General features: G+C 41.7%; 1 protein-coding gene and 1 non-coding gene across 2 annotated transcripts in view; both read right to left on the reverse strand.

Moving 5' to 3' along the window:
- TMEM255B (transmembrane protein 255B) overlaps nt 1-14,932 on the reverse strand; it is an 81,188-nt gene that overhangs the window by 44,136 nt on the left and 22,120 nt on the right. The window contains exon 4 of the mRNA XM_062601666.1: nt 368-457. Within this exon, the coding sequence (XP_062457650.1) occupies nt 368-457 (90 nt within the window). The remainder of the gene's footprint in view (nt 1-367; nt 458-14,932) is intronic.
- On the reverse strand, nt 11,600-11,669 carry TRNAV-UAC (transfer RNA valine (anticodon UAC)). Its single transcript has one exon. It is a non-coding gene; the product is annotated as a tRNA-Val (tRNA).

Below are 14,932 nucleotides of genomic sequence, written 5' to 3' on the forward strand. Positions count from 1 at the left end.
TGATCTTCACTGTTTGGTGCATTCCAAATCCTGACTATGCTCACAAAGCCTATCTGCAAAATGAAATAAAGGCTGGTGGCAGCTGAAGTGTCCTTCCTTTCCTAAGCAGGTATTAATTTATACATGCCTGTCATTACATCATTTTATATCACCTCAGTATTTGGAATTCTCTGAGAGTTGAGTAAGTGGCTGGCAAAATCTCTGGGTATTGGCATGATGGGCTTTCCTGACAATTTTTGCCAAAAGATATATCTCTAAGAAGAATTATCAAAAAGATTAATATGCTGCTAAACCAGAACAAAATGCTTTCCTGCTAGAAATTACATAAGTAACAAAAAATGAAAGATGACAAAATTACTGTACTTACTATATGTCGTGCTGCAAACACTCCATCAACTATTGCACAACAGAACGCTGCTACCACACCAAAGCTGATAAACACGATGGATGCTACTAACTGAGAAGAGAAAAACAGATTGAGTAATGTTTTCAATATAATTCTTTAAGTAAAACAGTTATACTAATTACTATAGTATTCTTGAATGATGTTTTCCCCTGGTGTCTTCATATTGTATCAGCGTGGCAGGATACCAGTCATGCAGAGGAAAAAGAAAAGGCAGAAATTCTTGATGCTGAGTAGACATACAGTCCAGTCTACTAGAAAAGTTTAAGTTTCCTAGTAAAAATTAAGTCAGATGTAAGAGTTACTAAATTCAGTGATGATTTCTCCTAAATTAACTTATTTAATAAAACAGCAATGATGTCTATAGGAAGCACAGCAAAAAAACATATTCCTGTTGGCTCACATCAATCTCTAGAACTTTGCTGTAGTGGCAGTAATTCACACATAAAGACATTGCAATGAATTAATAATTAGTTTGTCAATCCTCAGAAAACTTTTCTTACCCCAAATTGTTTTTGATGCCGTACGCCATTACAAAATCACAGAATCACAGAATAGTTGAGGTTGGAAGGGATCTCTCAAGATTACCTAGTACAACTCCTCTACTTGAAGCAGAGTCAACTAGAACAGGTTGCCCAGGATTGTGTCCAGATGGCTTTAGAGTATCTCCAAGGATGGAGACTCCACAACCTCGCTGGACAACATGTTCCAAGGTCCACAGGATCATAGAACAGTTGAGGTTGGAATGGACTTTTAGTACAACATCCCTGCTCAAACAAGGTCACTTAAAGCAGACTGCCCAGGACCATGTCCAGACAGGTTTTGAATAGCTCCAAGGATGGAGATTCCACAACCTCCATGGGAAACCTGTGCCTGTGCTCAGTCACAATAAAGAAATTTTTCCTCATGTTCAGATGGAACTTCCTGTGTTCGTATGTGCCTGCTGCCTCTCGCCCTATTGCTGGGAACTACAGAGAAAAGTCTGTCCCCACCCTCTTGACACCTTCCCTTCAGATATTTAAATGCATTTGTAAGATCCCCCTCAGCTCTCTCTTCTCCATGCTGTATAGACTCAGCTCTCTCAGCATCTCCTCAGCTCCACTCCTTTAATCACCTTAGTGGACCTTTGCTGGACTCGAACTGGTAGCTCCATGTCTCTCTCGTACTGAGGAGCCCAGAACTGGGCACAGTATTCCAGGGGTGGTCTCACCTGGGCTGAGCAGAGGAGGAGCATCACCTCCTTCGACCTGCTGGCAATGCTCCTCATAATGCACCTCAGGATACCACTGGCCTTCTTGGCCACAAGGGCACACTTCTGGCTCATGGTCAGCTTGTTGTCCCCCAGGACTCCCAGGTCCTTCTCCACAGAGTTGCTTTCCAGCAGGTCAGCCCCAGGCCTGTACTGGCGCAGTGGGTTATTTCTTCCCTCCCCAGGTGCAGGACCCTGCACTTGCCTTTGTTGAACTTCACGAGGTTCCTCTCTGCCCACCTCTCCAGAATGCTGAGGTCCCTTTGAATGGCAGCACAGCCCTCTGGTGTATCAGCCACTCCTCCCAGTTTAGTATTGTTAGCAAACTTGCTGAGGGTGCACTCTGTCCCTTCATGCAGGCCATTGATGAATAAATTGAACAGGATCAATACTACTGACCCTGGGGGGACGCTGCTAGCTACAGGCCTCCAACTAGACTCTGCACCGCTGATCACAACTTTCTGAGCTCTGCCACTCAGCATGTTCTCAATCCACCTCACTGTCTGCTCATCTAGCCTCCACTTCCTGAGCTTGTCTATGAGGATGTTATGAGAGTTAACCACTCTCACAGTAAAAAACCTTTTTTCCTATGTTTGAATGGAACTTCCTGTATTTCAATTTGTGCCATTGCTTCTTGTTCTTTCACTGGGTGCCACAGAGAACAGTCTGGCTCCATCTTCTTTACTCCAGCCCAATGGGTATCAATCTCAAAACTGATACTATATTTCAGAATGACTTCTCTGGACTGCAGTCTAAGCAGCCTGCAGTCCAATCCAATCATGTCTCCTGTTTCATTTTGCTTTTAAACAGAACCCTTTTTTCAAGCAACACTGTTCTTCTGAATTCCTTCAAGGATCCCAAGCTTGAAGTGCACAAGAAATGATTTAGCACAACCTTTGCGTATGGACACTCTATTGTCATATTCCACAGCTGCAATAGCAGAAATGCCTTTGAGTGTAGCAGATAAGAAAGCAAGCATGCTTGGTAGAATCTGCTAGAATATCACAGCTTAAGAAAGAAGAGACTCATTCATGAACTGGATAAACCAAACAAAAAACAATTTCCTAAACCAACCTTACTTTCTGCAGAGGAGGCCTATGTTCTTTTATAAATCATACTGTACAATGTTTTTGTGGGAAACCATTGCTTAGGTTGTTCCCCATTCTCCGTGCTTTCACGCTACTCACTAATGATTTCAGGATACCATTTCTGCTATCTCAGGATCTCCCTTCTCTTTCCTCTCCCCTGCAATCTTTTGGAGATTTTGACAGTCACACTTAGCATTCACTGAGAAACATAAGCCACACTTTTTGACCTCATGTTTGCATCCTAACTGCTGCAGCTTCAAAAAGCAAAAACAAAGAGAAAAACTTATACACACGTATCACCTCCAAACATCAGCTTTTTCAGTCATCTAATCTTTATATTGAGCATTTTATTCCTAAGAAGTAATGAAACAAATGAATAAAGCTCATTAAAATGCTGTCTTTGTGGACACCTGTAACTTAGTAATCAGCTTTTAGAACACTTTTACTGCAGATACCCTATAGAGAGGGCAGCAAGTTTCATCTCAGAGCCACTTATTATAGATATCCTATCAAACTGAGACCGTAATGCTGACAGTATAAAGTCCATATAGCATCAATAAGGGACACAGCATTAGTATTTTCCCTCAGAAAAATGCATACTGGGCAAGTAAGAAACTATGGCCTTAGAACCCTATAGCATTGGGAAGACAGCTCAAAGCTATATCAAACATTTGGAAATAAGAGCTCTCAGCGAATCAGCAAAAAGTATAGCTTAAAAGTAGATAAAAGAATCACAGCTTTCAAATGCTTTTTGATACAGTCTTTTAATCCTTTGTTAGCTTGTAGAGCAGAGAAAATGGGAAACCTATGTCTTTAGGTCATATCTCGTAATCACAAGCAAGCCAGCACTGCCACAGAAGTTGCTGTATAATCTGAATACTAGGCAGAAGTAGCTGAACCTGATGTTACTGGCTGATCTTGTGAACCTGTACACCCATCACAGCCAGCTCCATCCTGCAGTGAAGAAATGGAAACCCTAAGAAAACACTGCCAGCTGCATCACTCTTTGAAGCTTTCTATCTTTTGGCTCTCCAGCGTGGTGGGTCGTGTCTTGCGAATCCGGCTATCTAAAGATCTTGGCATGCAACTCATAGGATCAAGAAGGCTGTGTGTTCCTTGCAGAGCACTACCATCACTGCAGAACAGTTTGGCTGTGCTGCCCTGTTGCAGGTACATTTGCTACACTGGTCTCCTTATTTGAAAAAGTAGCAGTGTTTGAAAGTTCAGATTAAATCATTATTGTTTGACAGCCCTATCTTGTTTCTGAAGTCATAGCAGTCAATCAAATAATTAGTGGGCTTAGCCAGGTGCTTCTAGATTGCCTGAGCTCAGGATGAATTTACTGGAAGCTGACCTCAGGATGGCTTTCCATTTCACACATGAGCAATTTACTGATGATTTCCAATTCCCAAACCAAAATTTTCCACTCTTGGAGATTGTTTAAACACCTAATAAGAGTCTATTGGCCTTTCAGGTTCACCGTATAACTGTAAGAGACTACACACAAAGATGTACTGCAAACTGACTCCTTAGGCAAGTTGGTGACCATCTACCCATCGAGCAGTTGTGTGGAAGTCAAAGGTTATCAGCCAAACTGTGCTGTTCTTATTCATGCTTACTAGCAACTACTTCACTGAGTGAGCCCTTTGAAATTAAGAGGACAATTTCTTGGCTAAAGTAATATTTATTACAACGCAGAAGTTGCAGAATGCGATGCTACATCATATGGGGTTCTTCTGACTTACTTAAATGGACTTACGTATGTTTCAGAAAGACAAAGGCATTAACATAATAATGAGAACACAAATAATTCCTTAAAATAAAATTACAGATTAATATTATCTCTCAAACCTTCCTTTGCTCAGTGAGAATGTGGAAATACATAAACAAACTATGAAATGAACTATTTTTAAAATAGCAGCCAAGACAGCCTAAAGAAGAGATGTTGTAAATTCAAAAGCTAATTTTCCTGAGTGGTGCATTATTGCTCGACTTGTGAGGTTATTGAGCCTAGCAGTGTCAAAAAGGAAAAGTAGCACAGTCATAAATGAATACGGAGTTTTTTTTTTTTATTTTAGTATCAGCTAGTGTAAAATAGAAGTTGATAAGTAAAAGAAATAGAACATTTTAAAAATAAAAACTGAACCATCACATCATCTCATCTCCATTTTTAATAGCAGTATGTTTTGTCAGCAAAATCCTTCATTATTCGTAACAATATATGTTAACAGTTACTCACGAAAGAGCTTTGCTCTCAGTGTTAGATTGCTTGCTATGCAACCAGGCTTCTCTAAAACTCTTATTACTGGAACATATTTACTATCAGTCCTGGTAGAGAATATAGTAATTTTCTTATTTCCAAGGGAAGTATGAAGTTCATTAACTAAACAGTGAAAACTGTACACTGTGGGCCTACCAGTTAAAACTGGAAGTTAGCTGTTTAACACAGATGTTTTAGTAAATGTGGGAGTAAAACAGTACTTAGAATGAAGGACTTATGCACACACCATTAAGTGAAGAACTATTATATTCAGTCATGTGACAGAAATACAAAAGCATTCAAAAATGAAAAACTAAAGGTTGTACAGCTAAATACCTGTATGTTGCCTTCTTTAAGAAGAAAGACACACATTTTACCGCTAAGAATTCAAGTCTATTAGATAAGCTTATGCAGATACACAGCGCTACCAGCTGCATATGGCTCAAGTTACTGGTATTTGCCCTCCTGTGCAAGTGAGCCTAGAAAAGAGAACCATGCCAGGGGACATCCCTCAGTCCTGGAGGTCAGCCATGTACTCTGGTTGGTTGTCAGAACTGTATCAAGCACAGGTATATAGTCTCCCAATACAAATCCCAAGCCTGGTTTTGGAGTTAGAGTGGGCCACAGACCATGCCCAATAGGGAGCTGACAAGTGCCACACAGGCAAGCGTGGGACTCCAGATGATGCAGCCCATAGAAGAGGGGTTTGCTCAGGGATGCTCCCCAAGAATTAGTGAACCCCAGGTACCCCACAGCTGGAGTCACACTGTGGGGTTGCTGTCACCTAAAGACACACCCTCTAACGACCCCACAATTGACATGACCAAAAGAGAAGTGATACTGCAGACCCACACCATAAACATCTAGGTGCTGCAGAGCCTGTTAACAGGCACGTTGTTACCAGCTGAGCAGTGCTGTGGGCTGAGCACTAGGTCACCTGTTGACGTGCACACTGTTACTGACTTCAGACATGCAGCTTTTGTATAGCTATGGGCTGGCATTGTTTTGACTGGCTATAAAAGAGAATAAGATACATATGTTTGGTGTGTGCTCAGATCCACCGTCAGCTGGTCTGCACACCTGATAACCCATCCATCAGCAAGGAAGACCCTGATGTCCACAATGTGGTGAGGAGAAACCAGGGAAAACTATACTAGAAGGGTGGCCCATAAAGGGTGAAAGCAGTTGCTGTCCCATGAACCTGTGTTTAACTATAGAGTTCTGATATGTATATATATTTTCAGTTCTGCTGTATGTCTAGCTTTGCTATACTTTTAACTTTGTTATAACCTCTTAGTTCTAACAAATTCTCATGCCTGACAAATGAGTTTGGTGCAGCTAATCCTGGAATCCAAAAGGATCCTGGATGCCCCTCTACTGGCACGTCACAGGAGTATGATGCAGCCTTTCTCATACTTTACAAGTCCCCATGTACTGAATCATAGGTTGCCAGCATGGGGTCTCTACAACATCTCTACACCATGCCAGACATGCAAACCAGCTTTTGTCCAGCAGACCCAGCACACAGAAAATTATATCACTCCCAAGCATAAGCACCTGCTTATTAGAGGCTAGTACCTCCCGGCTGTTTTCAGTATCACTGTCAAACATCCCCATGAAACTTGCAAGGTTCCAAGTCACAACTGTGACACATATCTCATTTCTTCACAGTTCTCATTTAGCCTTTACCTCCCTTCAGTCAGACATGACTGTTCAGATTATACTGGTAATCGCTTCTGAGTGCTGGATACTTTGTGAGATACCTCATTCTCTTCAGACTAAGCAGACCTAAAACTTTGGAATCATAGAATCATAGAATCAGTAAGGTTGGAAGGGACCTCTGGAGATCATCTAGTACACCTCCCTGCTCAAGCACAGTCACCTAGAGATGTTAGACAGGGTTGCATCCAGGCGGGCCTTGAAGATCTCCAGAGAAGGAGACTCCACAACCTCTCTGGGCAACCTGTGCCAGTGCTCTGTCACTCTCACAGGGAAGAAATTCCCCCTCATATTCAGGCAGAACTTCCTGTGGTTCAATTTCTGCCCATTGCCTCTTGTCCTGTCACACGGGACAACTGAAAAGAGTTTGTCCCTGTCCCCTTGACACCCTCCCTTCAGGTACTTATACACATTGATAAGATCCCCCCTCAGTCTTCTCTTCCCCAGGCTGAAGAGGCCCAGCTCTCGCAGCCATTCCTCATAGGGCAGGTGCTCCAGCCCTCTGATCATCCTCGTAGCCCTATGCTGGACTCTCTCCAGTAGCTCCATATCTCTCTTGGACTGGGGAGCCCAGAACTAGACACAGGACTCAAGATGAGGCCTCACGAGGGCTGAGTAGAGGGGCAGGATCACCTCCCTCGACCTGCTGGCAACACTCTTCCTAATGCACCCCAGGAGACCAGTGGCCTTCTTGGCCACAAGGGCACATTGCTGGCTCATAGTCAACCTGTCATCCACCAGCACTCCCAGGTCTTTCTCTGCAGAGCTGCTGTCCAGCAGCTCAGCCCTCAGCTTGGACTGGTGCCTAGGGTTATTCCTTCCTAGGTGCAGGACTCTGCACTTGCCCTTGTTGAACCTCAGGAGGTTCCTCTCTGCCCAACTCTCCAGCCTGTCCAGGTCTCTCTGAATGGCAGCACAGCCTTCAGTGTATCAGCCCCTCCTCCTAGCTTGGTATCATGAGCAAACTTGCTGAGGAGGCACTCTGTTCCTTCATCCAGGTCATTGATGAAAAAGTTGAACAGGATGGGACCCAGTACTGAGCCTTGGGGGACTCCACTTTTTGTTTTCTCCATCACTACCGCCTCAGGTATAAGTGACATTATATCTCATTTTTTAAGCTCATTTTCTCCTGCTAAATGGCTACTTTGGCACTGCACAGGCTTCAGTGTCTCCAAGCATCGTGCTCTTCATCAAGTCTCTGGGACTTTTTCCAGGCAAAGGAACAATCACGATTACTCTCACTGATGTAAACTGAGAAACTCTGTCATCTAATTCCTTTTGCTTTGAAAAGTAAAGGCATTGCAAAAGGCTGAGTAAATGTTATGCCACAGGTTTGTAAAGCCCTTTTTATCCCCACAGAAACTGAAGTAGACATACTTGTTAAAGAAATACATGGAGCAGTTCACTGTAAGTTGTTCCTAACGTTAAATTTCCAGAGATAGAATTTTTTTTCTGTGGAATTTTTTACTAGTTTGATTTGCCTATGTTTCCAAGCTGAGCTTGATGCAGGCTTAAATAAATTCACTGTACTTTTTCAGTATGCTAAGGTCAAAGATGTAAGAACAGAAGTTTACAAAAGCCGTATCTCCATCCAAAACATGACAATTTTCAATACCTGGCACAATCTTAATGAGGAATGGTATCTGTTACTATGGCAACTGAAGAAGACTATAAATTAATAGTCTGTAAAGCTATGAAAACAAAACTCATTGCCTTCCACTCAAGATACTGCTATCCACAAAATGCTGCCTGTGTTATTAGGTAGGAGGGTAGAAGAGAAAAGCACCTTTGTCTGTGAGCTAATTTTCTCTGATTTGGCATCTCCTCTGTATGTCCCCTTCTCCTCCCACAAAGACCAATTTTGCCCCCTGCCCTTGGGCTAGAACTTTTGCTTCTGTGGTGAAAATTAAGCTCAAGCAAGGCTCCTCCATTAGTTCTCACAACTGGGCTAATTAGGTGGTTTCCCATTACACTAGCTAATGTGCTTCACAATTTATGGCCTGCCAACCTACTCTTTCCAAAGGCTGGTTCTTCAGTAATAGCATTGCTGTAATTGAGGCTCTACTGGAAGGCTATCACCCCAGCAGATGGGATTATGTCATGTTCATTATTCACTAATGCCAATTCCAGTTGTAGTATTGGTTACAATGACATGAATTCCTAATAATGAAAGACTCTTATGATGCGCACCCAGTGCCCGCAGAACTATTTCCCAGACTGGCTTCCAAATGAAAGAAGAGAGAAAAAGAAAACACTGAATGTCACTGTTTTAACAGCACAGTCCTGGGAGCAACTGAAAGAACTACACATAGAGGAAACAGCCCAAGAAGACAAGGGCTGGGGCTGGGTCCCATCCGTAAACACAGAACTTCCTTCTGAATTTAGTACATCTAATAATGTAGCCAATACATATAGCAGATACCTCTATTTCCAAGAAGGTGGGGCAGACATCTTTGAAGGACTCCAGACAAAGACTCTGTACATAGTCAGATGTGTCTTGTGTTTTGATCAACTGACCAAGTTAGAAATCTACTTTTCCCCAATATCATCACTGTTGAATTTGGCAAGTCTAGTAATATGTTGTTGAATACATTCATTGTCAGCAACTGATTCAGATTTTCTTCTCTCATACTGTCGTGATTAGCATCTTGGGGTACACAGCTGAACCTATGTAACTGCTCACTGTCATCTGAAATGGAGTCTTCCTCTCCTGTTCTTAGCTTTCGTCCCAGCTTCCAGCCCTCTCTCCTGTTCCCTCTTTCAAAGAAGTGCATTCCCTCATACTATCTCCAGTGCTTGCCTGAGTACACAACAAGCCAGTTAAATTCATTCACCATGCAGAAAACTATTGGTTCACACAAGTGAGTTAAATCAGGTTACCACAAGGGGAGACAAGCATTAGATCCAGTGCAAATGAGAGGGTGGCACCACAGGGCCAAGGTAGAAAGGAAGGAGGTAAAAGTGGTGGCAGCAACTATTAGGTTGTCTCACCAGCTCATGCAATTTGCACTCCTAGGGATTATCAAAATAAGAGGTATGTTTTAACTATAATGAAAAAAATGATACAGAGTGGGTTGTTTTTGCTCTTTGTGGTCTAAGAGACTTTTGTCTTCCTGCCTGTGAAGCAGTTCACTGTTTTCCAGTATCATGTCAGGGATAATTAAGAAAAACAGCAACATGAAAGGCCAGTTGGTATAACACAGCCAGGAGAAAGTTCCCATGAGAAATTTAAGCAATCTTACAAGTATAAAAAGGCAGAATTAATTAGATAAACAAATGTTGTGAAAGAATACAGAAACCACATGAGAAGTATCAATTATTTTGCCGAGAAAAAAACAAATTAGAATCCCCTTCAAGTTAAAGTCAGCATTTTCCATCAGAAAATTTCTCCTTTCTCTTGTCCCACATCCTGATGGGCAAAATGGTAAAAGGCAGAATTCATAAGATATTTTATTACTCCTTAGATATACACAGGTAATTCATATCATATGCAGGCATAGTTAATGGATATTTGATTCTCTTTTTCTACTGCAGAGGTGTTGATGCTCAGCTTTTGCAGGTAATTGCCTAACTGGGCCAGTTGCATTAGCAAGGGACTGTAAAACTGCCTGTTGTTAGGAAATGGGTAACAAGCTGACATACAGTCCCAGCTTTCCTGGATGGTTGGTTAACACACAAGAGTAAAGAGATAGCACAGAGCATCTGAGTCATCTATACCTAGTAGTCCAGGAAAACAACTGGATCTTTAGGACACAGATTGTTTCCTTCTTGGTCAGGAAAACAGGCCTCTTAGGCTACTGAGAACTTTACTTGTGACATTCACTATGCCAGTTACAGAGATGAGGGAATAAGCACCTGATCTAATTGACAATATGCCCAGGGTTGTGTGACGGATGTGCTTGACCATATGACAGGAGGTGGCTCAAAGAGCCATCCTGCTGTGAGAGAATGTATATAATGGATGACGTATTCTTCTGGTTGTCACACAGGGCCACTGTCTCTCCAAACTCTGGGAAACTTATCAGGCACAGCTGAACAACTCAGCACCAGGCAACATCCAACACCTGGGCCTCAGGGGAGGGGCCAGGCAGCAGTACCACACTGCACAGAGGGAAGTGTGAGATGGTGCGGCATGTTCACCTCAGGATATGAAGCTTGAGGGAGCTCTGCAAATTCCCAGGCATCCAGCCAGCCAGTGTTCTCTGCAAGTGTTTAATGTCCCAGGACTGTCTATGCACATTTACACACAGAAACAGTAATCACTTACCTGAGTCAATTAGACAGTCTACTCTGCTCTTCTCTCACTTCCTAATATTAGCAATGGATTCTCTGCTGCAAATACCTCTATACATAGTCAATGACTTCTTCACAGTAAGTTTCCCTGCACACTATCTAAATGTTTAACTGGCTTTGGCTCAGTTTCTTTCGGCTACATGTTTTCAAAACTAGTTTTTTTTTTCTCTTGAGAAGCACAGGAACACACATCTTCACTTCTTCCTCCATCACTTTTGGCTTCCTTAAGGGTTTTCACAAACCAGCATGCTGGCATACCTGTTCCAGAGGTCTCCATCACATTATTCCTTCTGCATTCATCAGCATGTTCACTATTACCTCCCTGTCTCTATTAGTTTAAATTCTCATTCCTAGATCTGAATTTGCTACTATTTCAATTTTGCAGCCCTCCTCTATGGCCTTTTCACTTCATATCTTGTCAAAGAGGGACATGATGGAGTCAGCCATTCCCAAGCAGCCATCTTTGTTTATCATTTCTCCTTATTGCATGGAAGCCCTTAGTACAAAACTCCCCTTTACAGGATCAGTAAGGTTGGAAGGGACCTCTGGAGGTCATCTTGTCCAACCTCTCAAAGACTTCCTGGTGCTGGTTCTACTGGGGCTTGAACCCAGGACCTTCAGCATGTAAAGCAGATGTGATAACCACTACGCTATCCCTCTACCTAAGCATCCACGTTGTTAAGCTTCCTCACAAGGTTCCCCAGCCATCCACACACACAGCATCTCTTCCATTCTCCTTCCCCCTCTTCCTGTTAGCTAGCAGAGGCCAAGTCACTCTCACAGTTTTTGAACATAATTCAAATCATCTCAAATCTCTTGAAACAATCCTTAATTTATACCAATCCACTTTGCACTACTCTTGCTGCAATTTAACTTTTTTTTCTAATCTGCTAAAGCACTTAAGGATACAGTTTCTGTGAAAGATGCTGTATGAAATAAAGATGGATTTTCACGTATTTTTATCTTCAAGCAATGAAACAGTGGCAGGAATTCAATCAATAGCCATTATGAAACATGAAATAAAGTTATTGAGCAGGGTTATTTGATTAATATATTTTTCCTTCTCTCATAATCCAATTTCAGCTGCAAAACCAGATCTAAAATAGCCAGGAAATTATTTCAAAGAATTGTTTTATTAGCAAATCTATACTAGAACAATCCACCTACTGAATGAAATCAACCTGTATCAAGCAGTTTATGTGTCCTTAGATTTCAACACTGGAGCCACAGTTACATTGCAGTCAGAGAGTGAATTTAGTATCTGTTGTGAATAATGAGCACACACATTAAATTCATGATCATTCATTCATTGGTGAGTAAACAGCAATCTTGACTCAGTTAAAATTGGCACCTCTACTGGGACACCGTCGGTTTTCTTGAGAGTATGGGAGAGTCTAAAGAGTTCCAGTTACTATCATCCAGTAGCTCTTACTAAAACAGAGTATGTTGGAAAAAAGATCAAAGTGTACTTGGTTCACATTTTCCAAGACAAAAAACAGAAGACACTCTAAAAAAGCCTCTTTTTTAATCTCCTGGGGCAGGCTAATTTTATTATCAATGTTGAAATAAATAGTATGTCGTGTGTCATAAATGTTTGTGCTTCTTGGTAAAAGATAGTGAAACTGATACAGATCAAGACTACTACAGGCAGCACCATTTTAGCAGTGGGAAGCTTTTTTACACCAAAGTTTGTTAGTGTCTTCACAAATCATCTTCCATGTTAAAATGACTGCATTTAGTTCTCAAGCCACACACATTCTTTATCAGAACTTAATCACAATTAAATTACAAGCTTTTATGTAGTGAAGTTCTACTTGTACAGCCTGGAAGATTGTATCTGGCCAACTGGGAGACTCGTCTATTTAATTTGATCTCATTCTTGAAAAAGAGGATCAGAAATCACCTTTTTCTTTGAGCACATTCCACCTCACTTTCTCATCCACTCACAGAGATGCTTACCCAGGCTTCCTTCCCAAGACTATTTTTATCCTCTGCCTCCTTCTTGTTAGGGAGAGTAATCAATGTCTTTATTGTTCTACAAACACATTTCATGGGTCATAAAGTTTATTTCTGTTTTCAGTTGTGTGACAGTAAATCCTTTCATTACATAAACAACACAAGAAAACAGATTGGCAAAAAAGAAATATCCTATTATGTACTTGATACTGCGTGTCGTGTTCAAACACAGATTTTAAAGGAACCACATCCTGAAGGACTTCCACTTTAACAAGATAGGGGATTTAAACTGAGTTGGTGGCTTAGGTCTCTCCCTCCAAAGAACAGTGCCAATCTTTAAAAGCTGGACAGAGGAAAATAAGCTGTGCTGCTGTGTGCAGCACAGTATACATGCATACTTCTGTTTCTATAGAATTAACTTCCAAAAGCAAATTGAAGCTTTTTGAGGGGGGCAATAAAGTCCTCCAAATGGAATTCAGAGTTTCTATTTCCTACTTTTTCCCCTTTGCACTGAATTTCCAGTTTATCTCCCAACTTCTGAACCATAGTCCTAACATGGTCTAGCCACAACATGGTAGCTGTACTGGAGTACTAGGTACTGCATCAGTGGAGTACAAGGTCCACCTGGCAGCCAGTTACAAGTAGCATTCCTCATGGGCTGATACTGGTGCCTGCGTAGTAACTTAGTTGAGGGGAGAATGTGCACCTTCAGCACATTCAGTGAGGATGTGATGTTGTCAGGCAGCGGATGATACACTGGAGGGCAGGCAGGACATCAGCCAGCCCCAGAGAGGTGCTCACCAGAGCTTCATGCAGCTCAACAAAGGCGAATGCAAAGTCTCGCACCCAGGACAGGATAACCTCATGTCACAGCATCGGGGATTGACTGGATGGACAGCAACTCTGTGGGAAGGGATTTAGAGGTCCTGGTGAACAACAGGTTGAATAGAAGCCAGAAGTGCATCTTTGTAGCAGTGAAAGCTAACCACATTCTGAGCTACATTAACAAGAATACAGTCAGGAGGCTGAGGCAAGTGATTATTCCCCTTTATTCAGCACTCATCAGGCCCCACTCTGGAGCAACATGTCCAGTTTTCAGCTATCAAATATGCAAAAGACAGAAATAAACGGAAAGGCATCCAACCAACTAAGCTAGTTAGGGGACTGGAGCACACGATGCATGAGGACAGCCTGAGGGAACTATGTTTCACTGGAAGAAGAGAAGGCTTTAGGGGGATAAAATCGCAGTTTTAGTTACCTAATGAGAGGGTATAGAGAAGGGGGAGCAGACTCTCCCGGAGGTAAACAGAGGCACAGAGGTATAGGCAGCAGTGGACAGTTTGCTACAAGGGAAATTCCAATTGGATATAAGGAAAACAGCAGTTCAGCACTGAAACAGAAGCCATCAAGGCTGTCAAATCTACATCATTAGAGATATTCAAAATTTGTCTGAGCATAAGCCCGTGCAACTCATATAACCTTGAAACTGTCCCTCCTTTGATTAGCTGTCGGATCAGAGGCCCTTCCAACTTAAGTTATTCTATCGTTCTGGGGAAAAAATAAAAATGGGGGAAAAAAAACAGAAATTACCACTCCATACCCAATATTCAGAATGAATATGATGCATTTTTAGGAATACTGAGTCATTCAACCTTACAGAAGACAACAGATGCATAAAATTTTGAACTTGCCATTAACTCTTTTTTAAGTTCATTTCCTTATTACTTGTACTAAACTTAGAAGTTTTATTTATATTACTTGGAAAGACTCACTTTAAATATTAAAAATGAAAGAATTGCATTAAAATATTCCAAAATATTTTACTAAGCTCTTTATTCATAGTACCATGAATGCACAGTACCATGTTTATAGCACTGAAAAGAGACTGGCAGTTTAGACATAGGCTGTCCTATTTAAACTCAGAATTGTGTAGACTTGTAGTATATCTTTTTCTACCCCCCTGG

This window comes from Rhea pennata, chromosome 1 (assembly GCF_028389875.1).
Source record: "Rhea pennata isolate bPtePen1 chromosome 1, bPtePen1.pri, whole genome shotgun sequence".
NCBI lineage: Eukaryota > Metazoa > Chordata > Aves > Rheiformes > Rheidae > Rhea > Rhea pennata.